Genomic DNA, 12,261 nt, shown 5'->3' with positions numbered 1-12,261 from the left:
CTGTCCTGGAACTCACTCTGTAGACCAGGCTGGCCTCAAACTCAGAAATCCACCTGCCTCTGCCTCCCAAGTGCTGGGATTAAAGGTGTGCACCACCACCACCCGGCGAGACATTTTCTTGATGAGGCCTGTAAACCACACTTATCTGTGGGTGTAAGGACAAATGTTTATAGATTGTTGTTAGGAATTATGCTGGTTTAATAACTTAGTGACTATAGAGTCTCCAATAACCATGACTTTGCTAGCACTGATTAGTTAGCTAGGTTTCCAGCACCAGGCCTGGTCTCCCTCTTGTTCAACAGCTTTTGAGTCCAATTGGAGAGCTGTTGGTTACCACCAAGGTATATGTGCTGCAACTGGACCCTTAGGGTTATCATGGCATGCTGGCTGTTGATGTGGTTCATAGGTGTCATAGCTTGTAGGACTCTTGGTTGCCTCCCTCCCTCCTTTGCCTTCTGATACCATGAAAGCTAGTTCTCAGGGAGAGGGTGTCCAGGTCAGTTCCAGCTGGGGGTTTGGACACTGTTTCTGAAGGGCATGGTGTCTTCAGCAGTAGGAACTTGCCTTCCTGTAAGTAACCAAGGGCAGCAGCAATAGGGTGTGTGTTTTGGGAATCTCTTAGACAGTCCTAGCCAACAACTCAAAACAGGGCTTCACATGTCTGAGATTAGAGTGTTTACTAGGTGATCATTGCTTCATTGGGGGTGCACCATCAGCCCAGGTGAGAAAATTTCCCTAATAGGACTTTAGAGTGCAATTACATCATGAAGGAAGCCATCCTAACTAGCACTTTAGTAGCCTCTCCCCCTTTCTACTCCTCCTTCCTTCTTAGACAGGACAAGGTCTCATTATATAACCCTGGCTGGCCTGGAACTCATCTTCCTCTGCCTCCTGAATGTTGAGATTTCTTTTAAATTTTTGAAAGAAGGTATCACTATGTAGTACATCTAGGTTGGCCTTGGACTCAGTCAAAGTCATCCTCCTGTCTCTGCCTCCCTAGTGCTGGGCTTACAGGTGTGCATACTGTACCCAGCTTAGTTTTGTCTCATTTTACTTACTTGCTCTTCCCAGTGCCACCAGAAGGACAGGTACTCCCATTTTACAGGGGAGGTCATCAAGGTACAAAGAGAAGAAGTAGCCTGCTCGGATCACCAAGTTGTTAGTGATGGAGATATCCAGACCTAGATGTGCTAATGCGGGCATCTGTAATAGACTACGTACTCTACTGCCTTTCCAGAAGTGACCCACAAGCTCACTTCCTGCTCTAAGTGCCTTGTACCTTTCTCACCTCAGTTTTCCCCTCTAGGTCCTTTTTCCCTGACTGTCTGGGACCAGCCTGCTATCACCTTCTAAAGTCTATGGAATTGTACAATCTAACAAGGATGTTCATAACAACCCCCAACATGATGCCCACAGTATAACAGTAGCAGCTAAGACTGCTTGTGTGTGGTGCACCATGTGTGCCAGGCACCACACTTAGCTGTTTGTATCACCATATTTAATCAAACAACCCTGTGAAAAGTCCTCTGTGGTTACTACTGTGGTCACTTCTGTGTTTAGACAGAGAGAGGTGAGTCAAATGCTTGTCCCAGAATACAGTTAGGAGATGCCAGTACCAGGGTCAAACCCAACACTGTTGGATTCCAAGGCCTGATGAGCTCTTTTGTTGTGGTGGTTTTGGTTTTAGTTTGTTTGTTTGTTAAGACAGGACATTTCCTCTATGTAGCCCTGGCTGTCCTGGAACTTACTATGTAGACCAAGCTGTCCTAGAACTCACAGAGATCTACCTGCCTCTGCTTCCAAGTGCTGGGATTAAAGGCATGCGCCACCACTGCCCAGCCTGACAAGCTCTTATAGCTCTGTGCTGTTTCTTAAACCCTTACTTGTATAGTATACTCCAGTGCGTATGAGTAGAGGCTGTCCTCTGCTTCATTCAGTGTTTATATGGCACTTGTTATGTACCAGATATTCTGGAGTGTATTGGAGTCACTATGATCATTAAGATGATTTTCCTGACCTGGAGGTTCCAGTCTAGTCAGAGAGACAGACCATGGAGAACATAGTGCTCAGTGAAGTACTTGCTACTTCCCAAGAGGGGATAGCCAGGTCCTTATGGGAGTTGGAGGATTGGAGTAAAAAAGCCTTCTCCAAAGAAAGCGTATGGAGAGAGGCAGAGGCTTGAATATGAGCAGCAGTTGCTGACTGATAGGCAACAAGGGCCGTCTGTTCAGATAGCCTGCTCAGTGGAAGTCAGGCCTTCAGAGTAGATGAGGTCACTCATGTTGTTTCGCAGTGAGTCGGGAGTGTGACATGTGATACCAGAGCGTTTATGCTGTCCTCCTGCACATGTGTGTCATATCTCCAGAGTTCGAAGACTGCCTCCCCTGACCTGTTCTGTCAGCATTACCTGGTCCGTGGGAGCATGTCCATTATCCTGTGGACTGTGTAGAGAGGTCATTGATGGCCACATTGGGAGTGGTGCAGCAGCTGTCAGATTTTAAGGGAGAGGGCTGGAGATATAGCTCTGTTCTAGAGCATAGGTGTAGCATGTAAGATCTAAGAACCCCTGGGTTTGATCCTCAGGAACGCACACATTGCACATGCACATACCATTTTAACCTATTCACCCAATAGCCTAGTAATGGGATTGCATGGGAGCTGCCTAGGGAGCAGCTTAAACAGGTAAGGCAGGTGCAGGAGGCCTGTGAACCACAGTTTAGGAAAGTGCTCCGTGAGTTTCTTGTAGAATAGGTAGTAGAATCACAGTGGACATATAGTTTGTTCCAGGGTGGTTCAGGTGCTGAGCTACTTCATTGTAGAGGAAAATGGGCCTTGTGTCCTCACATGCAGCATTGTGGGAAGACCCAAGTGCCAAGGCTGTGTGATTTATCTTTTTGGAGGGCTTTACTTTGTTGCATGTTAAAAATTGCATTTCAGGCTGGACATGACTGCCAAGATGAGCAGATTACAAGTTCTAGGTTTACCAGGGCTACAGGGCCAGCTCAAAGCCAGTTGAGTCAAATTACTGAGACCTTGTCTCAAAATAAAATAAAATAATGAAAAATGGGAGGTGAATATTGGATGGAGCTTGGAGACCCTTATGAAGAGTTGGAGGAAGATTTGAGGGCCCCAGAGGGGATAGGAACTCCACTAGAGACCAGTAGAGTCAACTAACCTGGATCCCTGGCGGGGGTGGGGGGAGTCTCAGAGACTGAACCACCAAGCAAAGAACATACACAGGCTGGACCTAGACCTCCTGCACATTGTAGCAGCTGTGTAGCTTGGCCTTCATGTGGGCCTTGAACAACTAGAACAGGAGCTATTCCTAAAACTGTGGCCTGTCTGTGGAATCTGTTCTCCTAACTTGGCTGTCTTGTTTGGATGCAGTGGGAGAAGAAAAACCTAGCCCTTCAGAGACTTGATGTGCCAGGGTTGCGGGATACCCAGAGGGGGCCGCCACTTTCAGAGGGGAAGGGGGATGGGAGGAGGGACAGATCAAGATGTAAAGTGAATAAAAATAAGTAAAATGAAATAGAGTCAAGCTACCCTTTGTTAATTAAACACATATGTATTGTTATAAAAGAGGCTTATTACAGGTAAAATAAAAATACCTTCCTGTAAAAATGATGATAAACTAATTTATAATGTTATTCTATTCTTTGTAGTCCATGACTTACCAAATATTAAAATATGTCTTGCAACATTGAAAAAATAAATAAGGGCTGGTGAGATGGCTCAGCGGTTAAGAGCACTGACTGCTCTTCTGGAGGTCATGAGTTCAATTCCCAGCAACCACATGGTGGCTCACAACCATCTGCAATGAGATCTGATGCCCTCTTATGGGGTGTCTGAAGACAGCTACAGTGTACTCACATATAATAAATAAATAAATAAATAAATAAATAAGCAAACACATAAGTAAAACCTTTGGGCCGGAGCAAGCAGGGCCATAGCAAGTGGGGCTGGAGCGAGTGAGAGAAGGGAAGGGAAAAGAAAAAAGAAAGAAAAAGAAAAGAAAAATGGGACGTGAGGTTGTAGCTCGGTGGCAGAGCTTTGTTTATCATGCCAGACAGCACAGTAAGAACAGCATAGAACACTAAACACTTGGGCCTGTCTCTGAAGTGTAGACATAGCTAGGTCTAATTAGTCCACCTCCAGGGTGCTGCCTCTCTGCTCACTGCTCTTCTGGACTGTGGGGACAGCCCCTCTACTCTTGCTCTCCCAGCCTCTGATAGACGTCGTGAGCCACCTCCTTTTGATCCAGAGTCTCCTTCCTAATTAAGCCTGTGTCCCTGACAGGTGAAGTCTCCTGGACTTTAACTTCCCCAGTCAGTCACTCTAGATTTCGAAGATGAGGTTGTTCCTTGGGCAGGAGTCACTCATTCTGTCCCATACTGAGTCCTGGTTTCCATAGTGTACTGTACTACAGGGAACAGGGAACTGGAGGCATTCTGAAAGTAGTGTTTAGTGTCCTAGGCTCTGGCTAAGGGAGATCCGACCCTGACCTCTGACTCCATCACCAGCTTTGCTTTGAATCCCACATCAGGTACCTGGAACTGACTACTGTCTCTTGGCATCCATCACCAATGACTGAGACAAGCCATGCTTGTTCTTCCTTTAGTTTCACTGAATCAGAATCCTCATGTGTGCTTCAGGAACCTAGATTTTGCCAGCTCTGTAATTTGTTTGCATCCTAAAGTTTTTGGGTGCTGGTTTCAAGGTCTTGGCAGTGTTCTTGCCTCAGTTTGGGCAGATGTGTCCCTGGCATGTAATGATTCAGAGCTCTTTCTGCCATTTGGGGGGTACAGGGTGCCTCTCTCTCAGTCTGAATTGGAAACTGTGCTAATACAAACTTAATCACTGCTATGCTGTGAGCGTTGCCAATGGCCCTTGGGCCTGGCTTTCACATCAGTTTGAGTAAGCTCTTATTGCTTCCTTTTTTTCTAGGTACCTGTACCATGTTTTAACAAAAAACACCACTGTCACAGAACAGAACCGGAACCTGCTTGTGGAGACCATCCGTTCCATCACTGAGATCCTGATTTGGGGCGATCAGAATGACAGCTCTGTGTTTGAGTATGGCTTGCAGTGCTTTTGTTTCCTGGCCCTTCCACTTCCTTTGGGTGTCTTTCCAAGTGTACACCATGAGCCATTCCTGATGACGTCAGGAACTGATACTAATTTCATCTTGCCTGAATATCTGTATCAAACATCCTTGAGAATGTAGAGTTGCAAGCCAAAAAGGAAAGAACTATGGAACTATGGAAATGAGTTTCTCTAGAAAAGCTGAAGATATTGTGAATAACATTCCAACTTGTGCCCCATCATCTACTCCAGGACAAGAAGAATGTCCTGGATAGTTAGATCCTAAATGAACAGGTCCTGCCCTGAGGGAGTTGCTGAAGGCCAGCATTTAGTCTGTTTATTTTAGTTTATTTATTGCCTTGCATATGTGTATATGTGGTATCTATGCATGTTGGAACATATACGGGAATATCTTTAGGTGGGTATATATGCATGTGTGCACACATGTGCATGTTTGTGAAGATCAGAGGTTGATGTCAGGTATCTTCCTCTACCACTCTTTACTTTAGTTACTAGAATTAAGGTCTCTTGCTGAACCCTGGGGTTGTTAATTCGTCACAGCCCTTTCACAGGGATTGCCTAAGACTGTCAGGAAACACAGCTGTTTACATTATGGTTCATAACAGTAGCAAAGTTACAGTTATGAAGTAGCAACAAAAATAATTATGTGATCAGGAGTCACCACAGCATGAGGAACCTGTATTAAAGGATCATAGTGTTAGGAAGGTTGAGAACCAGTGATCTAGACTAACTGGCCATCTTGTCCTCAGGATCCATCTCTGCTTCCTGGGAGCTTGAATTACAGGCAGACTGCCATTTTCACCCAGCTTTTATATGGATTCTAGGGATTTGAACTCATGCTTCTGAGTTCAAGTGGATAGCACTTTATCCACTAAGCCATCTCCCTAGTCCCTAGTATGTTTACTGAGGGCCAGCAACCATGCTTAGATTTGAAAGGAGAATCTACCAAATTTGCCCCTTGGCCCACATGGAAGCCCTGTTGGTATCCCCATGTGTAGCTGGTAGACAGTGAGGGAGGTACTCATACCCAGAGTCTACCAAGCTGGAAAAATAAAAATTGTCATACAAGTGTGAATTTGAACCCCCAGAACCTATGTAGAAGCTCTGTATGGCAGCACAGATTTGTAATCCCAGTGCTTGTTTGGTGAGATGGGAAGCAGAAACAGGAAAATCTCTGAAAGGTGGAAGCTAGGTCAGGTAGCTTGTCTATGCAGCAACAATGACACCTATCTCAAGAAAGGTAGAAGGTGAGGGTGAACATCCAAAGCTTCCTCTGACTTCCACGCACTTGACATGGTGTCTATATGTCCCAACACAGACATACACACTGTACACACAAAGATACAAACATCTACCTTGGGAGCTTCACACTAGGTTACTAAGTCACCCCAGCAGCAAAATCCAGGCACAGATGTTTGACAGCTTCCTCCATTGGTCGCCCAGTGGTATTGAGTGTGTTCATGATTCAGGAGAGCTGCTGCTTTTTATAACCTGAAGCGGAGGTAGACAAAGTAGGTCAGGCGCCTGAGATGCTCCAGGTCAACTAGAGCAGTGTATGTGGTCAGGCAAGCTCTTGCAGTCAGAGCCAGAAAAGACTGACAGGTTTTTAAGGTCATATTTTATCATTCACTTATTTTATTATTCATTTTACGGATTCAAACAAAATTATGTGGCAGTGAGTGTCAGGCCAGTGGTCTCTATGGAGTTGAGGAGAAAGGACCACCCAGAACTGAGTCAACCAGCAGACTTATGTGACTACAGGGACTTTTCCTTTTCTGTCTGTCTTTCTATCCATCCTCCTTCCTTCTCTCCCTTCTTCCCTTTCTCCTTTCTCTCTCACTCTATTTCTCTCTCTTTCTGTCTTTCATTCTCTCAGACAGTTTCCTATATTCCAGGCTAGCTTTGAATTCACAGTGTAGCTAAGAGGATGACTTTGAACTTCTTTCTGGTTTTCCTGCCTCCTCTGCCCAAGTGCTGGGATTACAGATGCATGCTTCCACACTTGCCTTATGTTCTCCTGGGCAAGCACTCTATCAACTGACCCGTATCCCAGCCTTTGACTATTCCAAACTGATCCTATTCAAATACAGTAAACAAATAAGTAGAGACAACATCTTTCTTAAAGGAAGGTCCTATTTTTAACACACACACACACACACACACACACACACACACACACACACCTGGCCAGTGCTCCTGGCTATGTGTCCTTCCAGCACAAGAAAGCAGATACAGACCTGGGGACTGAAGAGTGCCTCCACCACATCGGTGTCTTCACCTTTCTTTAAGTTCTTTGCCTAGAGATCTGGAAGCTGCACACTTGACAGCAGAAGTGGAAAGCTCTGCTGTCACTGAGCATCCTCTGGCCCTTCAGAGAAGCCCAGTTCTTGTGCTTTTCTAACCTTGGATATGGGAGCACAAAGGGAATAGGTTTCATGGTGAAGCTAAGGATTCAAGTTGTGTATGTACTCAGGAATGATACTTGTAGCGCACAGACTGCTGTGTGGCCGCTTAGCAGGAAAAGAGCATACCTATTCTGTCAGAATCTAGTTCAACACTTCATGGAAGTAGCACTGACCTGGTCTGCGGAGACAGGAAGTGAAAGAAGCATAACACATGTGTTGTCCTTAGTTGCAGATGGGATCATGGTCACTGAGACTGTCCAGGCAGGTGTCACAGTCTAGTCTTGCCACTGGTGGTCTTCATAGGGCGAGCCTACACATAGGAGCTGTGAGCGTATCACCCACTGACCCTTTCTTGTTCTTTCCCCAGCTTCTTCCTGGAGAAGAACATGTTTGTTTTCTTCTTGAACATTCTGCGGCAGAAATCAGGCCGTTATGTGTGTGTCCAGCTGCTACAGACCTTGAACATTCTCTTTGAGAACATCAGCCACGAGACATCACTCTGTAAGTGCCATTTGCCTGTGTACTGCCCAGTGTCAGGTGGTTTCGTGTGTCTGTATCCCACCCATTTTATTCTGCCCAGGCTTTATCCCAGTAGGCTTAGCGGCTCGGACAGTAGAAGTGTGTTTGCCCACTATTCTGGAAGCTGAGGTCAGAGCTGGTTTCTGGTGGGGATTTCTTCTTAGTTTGTAGACAGCTGCTGTCTGAGTCTGTTTTCTATTACTATAACAAATAAAAATATTTTTATTTCTTATGTGCATGGGTGTTTGGCCTGCACATATGTCTATGTTCCATGTGAGTGCCTGGTGCCTGCTGAGGCCAGAAGAGGGCATTGTATACCCTGGAACTGGAGTTAAAAATGGTTATGAGCCACCATGTGGCTTTTGGGAATCAAACCCAGGTCCTCTAGAAGGGCAGCTGGCGCTCTTAACCACCAAGTCGTCTCTTCAGCTCTGAGAAACTAGGTCATTTAAAGAAATGAGCTTTATTTTGGCTTAAGATTTTGAAGGCCAAGAAGTTCAAAATTAGGCATCCACACCTTGTGAGAGCTTTCTGCTGCTTCATCTCACAGCCAAAAAGTCTGTGTTAAAGAGACTATATATTTTCTCATGAAGCACATGGTAACCTGTTTTGTTTTTTGTTTTTTAATCTGTGAGCTTTACAGTGCAGGTAATCTCCCATTGCAAAGCTTCAAATGTTTCTTTAAAAAGTTTTATTGTATTTTCCTATTTTCGTGCATATATGCACATGTGTATGTGTACGTGTGTGTGTACGTGTGTGTCTGTGTGTGTGTGTAGCACATGCTCATAATGTGAAGCACATGTGGAAGTGAGTGGTAACCCTAGGGGTCACTTCTCCTTCTGTCTTGTGGGTCTCAAGCTTGGTGACAAGAACCTTTACTTTCTGAGGCATTTTGCTAGCCCACAATAACGCTCTTAAGGTAACTAACTAGTCGAGAGGCAGGAGAGGAAAAATTCACAGTGAGAAAGAGATGAACCCACTCATGATAGCTCCACTCCATCACCTAAGTACCACTCCCTAAGCCTGAACTCTAACGTGGCCTCATTACAGGAATAGAGATTATGAAACTTGGGGGACACATCAGACCTTAGCTACCTTCTCACATACCGACCCTGTCTGTAAGAGAATGAAGTCAAAAGAGCTCAACCTCTGGTCTCTCTGACTCTGTAGGGACACTCATTCTGTCAGGGGTAGACCCTGACGCTGCAAACTCATTTAACCTTAATTACTCCTGAAAGCCCTGTCACACTGCAGTCACACTGGGAGTAGCATGTGCAGCTTTTGAATGTGTTGAGGGTAGTTCAGTGTGGGAGGGTTCTAGTCCCTCTGCATGGTTTAATCTAATGTCTGAGTAGTACACAGGCCAGTACTTCTGGAGCAATGGAGGAGGCTGGAGAGGTCTTAACTCCCACCTTTGCTTCAGTATCATTGCCCAGCAAGCAAGAGCTTGACTCAGTTCAACCCTCAGTACACCCCGTTTATTCTTCTGGGAGGCAGGGACTACTGAGGCTCTCATTGTAACTCCAAGAAAGTTTGAGTCATGGACCCAAAGTAACCAGTCCAGCAAGTCCCGAGTAGAGAAGAGATTTCAACACAGGAGAATAAGCTCAGATCCTCAGTGTGGTACTGGTATTTTCTGGGTCCATTACTGGCATTTGGTTTTTTTTTTTTTGGTTTTTCGAGACAGGGTTTCTCTGTGTAGCCCTGGCTGTCCTGGAACTCACTCTGTAGACCAGGCTGGCCTCGAACTCAGAAATCCGCCTGCCTCTGCCTCCCAAGTGCTGGGATTAAAGGCGTGCGCCACCAACGCCCGGCTCATTACTGGCATTTGGAACTACTCTTAGTTGTCACAGTCCATCCAAGTAGATGGAAGCTAAGCATCCTGCAGTACCCAGGACAGACCTTCAGCAGCGCATTGCCTAGACCAGTACGTTATCCATGCTGGGACTGAGCCAGCCTGATGTCATTCTATGCTAGCTTACTTACTCCAAATGCTGCACAGCTCAGGTCCTGCTCTCGAGGGCAAGAGAAAAGTGGTCGAGCGCTGGAGCAAAGGCAGATTTAACAAATCAAGTTGCTGGGTGGTGACCTTAGCAGTGGCCACTAGGTGGTGCTGCAGCCACAGAGCTCTCCTTCCCCTGACCGCAGCCTGACAGATGGAGCTAATTCACGTCTCCCTGCATGGTTTCCCTTGGTATCAGCTTCTGTTTCTGTTTGCTGGATGTGGAATAAGTGTGGTTTCTGAGATCTGAGGGGGAAGATCCAGCTCTGGGGTTCAGGCACAGGGCTCAACCAGAACTAAACATCCAGGAATGTTCTGAGGCCACTGGGACAATTCCAGAGTCTTAAGCTTTAGTATGGGGTCCCTGGAGTTTTATCTTGTGACTGTCTTGAAATCCATCTAGGGCTAGGAATTAACAATACATCCTTTGAAAGTCTTAGCTTCTTAGTGTCGTACCTTGAAGATCTGATGTGAATCCTTTGAGGTGTTCATCACCTTCCAGAGCCTCCTGTCTGAGAATTTCAGACCTCTAGGTCAGGTCCGTTAGCTGTCATCATCAGTCACCAATCTGTAATGGAGAATTTAGCTGCCTCACAGGCTAAGGTCTTGTGACGTTTAGCCAGCCTCCCCACTTCCTCCACACACAGCCCCTGATGACCCTTTCTGCCCTCTGCATCTGTGTTAACTCTTTTAGATTTTATACAGAGGTCATCCGACATGTGTATGGCTGTACATGGAAGTGGGAGCACTGTGGGTGGGAGCACTGTGGGTGGGAGCACTGTGGGAACCTGCCTGAGAAGCCCAACAGTCACACACCTCTTGCTTTCTGGACAGTTTATTTAAAACAGCTTTTCAAGCAGTTTTATCTTTGTGGTCCAGTTTGGCCTCAAACTCTGAGTCCTCCTGTCTCAGCTTCCAAAGTGCCGGGATTAAAGGCATGTGCCACAACACCCAGCTCTGCTTCAGCCTCTGAGTGCCACCATCACAGTTAAACGCCATTGTGTCCCACTCACTGCTTTGGAGTCATTGTAAAGCAGCAGAACGCAGTCACAGAAGTGCAGTCAGGTGTCTGTAGCCTCCCACCCTACACTCAGCCACGCAGGCCGCCCTACTCACTCTGTTCCCACCACCAGCCTGGCTTCTGTTGTTCCTACATGTGACTCTCCCTGGTTCTGCATCGTTATTAAATGAACCTGACTGTGGGCATCTAGGTGCTTTCCAGGTTTTCACTATTACGCTATTACAGGGAGTCCTTACACAGAGGCCACTGTTGCCTGTTTGTTTGGTGACCTAAGTAACCGAGGCCCAAGAGACTGAGATTACTTACTGACTCCCAGGTTTATTATAACAGAATACCACAGAATGTCAGCCATGGTGTGGTAGTAGAAAACTCCCAGCCACACAACGGGCCCCTTTACTGATCCCTAACCCCCCACAAAGCCGTGTAGAGGACTTAGAAAAGTCCCTGTGGGGAGCAGATGAACCTTATGGCTGTCCCAGGTGTAGAATGTAGCTGCTAGCTTTTGTGCCATTTGTGGCCCAGGAGTCACTGACCTATAAATACAGGGCTCACTGAGATGTCCTAATTCCCTTCACCTATTCTCATTGTTATTCCCAAGTTGTCCCTAGCCAGATCACGAGTGTTCTAGTCATCAGAAGCACCGAAGTTTTATGTTATGGCAAATCATAAGTGGATAAGTAAGTTGGGGACAGTTTTTAAAATCCACTAGATAGCACAAAGAGTGGGAGGTAGTGTGCCTATGACAGCACTCAGATGCAGTGTCACCCGTCCTGTTTGACTCCTCTGTGTAAGATTCACAAGCAAGTGCACAAGTTTATAGAGATGGAGTTGGAGTGGTCCCCTGTCTTGAGAGAAGATGCTTACAGGGCAGGGGTATGGACAAGCTTTCTGAGGAACTGCAAACCTACTGGGCCTTAACTGAGTGGGGCCTACAAAGCATACATCTGTATAATATCCCTTGAAGCAGATACCTGAGGCTCACATGCTTGTGTGTTAAATGCGGATGTGAAGGAACTTAAGGGTCTATACAGTTCATTTCCACACACAGCAAGCTTACCTGTAGCACTTGTGACCATGACTCATTTGACTCATATGGTCAGGATTTTTAGGGCTCTTCCCCACCCTCCTGGCCTCTTTTGGAGCTGGCCCCAAGAGCTGCCTCAGGTATTAGAGGCGTGAGGGCAGGCTGGTTGTGTTATCTTTCACCA

General features: G+C 46.2%; 1 protein-coding gene across 2 annotated transcripts in view; it reads left to right on the top strand.

Moving 5' to 3' along the window:
* Positions 1–12,261, top strand: part of Clec16a (C-type lectin domain containing 16A) — a 197,173-nt gene that overhangs the window by 10,478 nt on the left and 174,434 nt on the right. For both annotated transcript variants that reach the window (XM_028778325.1, XM_028778326.1), the window contains exons 2-3: positions 4,948–5,076; positions 7,879–8,012. In XM_028778325.1, coding sequence (XP_028634158.1) covers positions 4,948–5,076; positions 7,879–8,012 — 263 coding nt within the window. The remainder of the gene's footprint in view (positions 1–4,947; positions 5,077–7,878; positions 8,013–12,261) is intronic.

The sequence above is a fragment of the Grammomys surdaster genome, unplaced genomic scaffold, assembly GCF_004785775.1.
Source record: "Grammomys surdaster isolate TR1022 unplaced genomic scaffold, NIH_TR_1.0 334, whole genome shotgun sequence".
NCBI classification, from domain to species: domain Eukaryota; kingdom Metazoa; phylum Chordata; class Mammalia; order Rodentia; family Muridae; genus Grammomys; species Grammomys surdaster.
The sequence above is the reverse complement of the archived record's forward strand: the minus strand, read 5'-3'. Positions and strand labels throughout refer to the sequence as shown.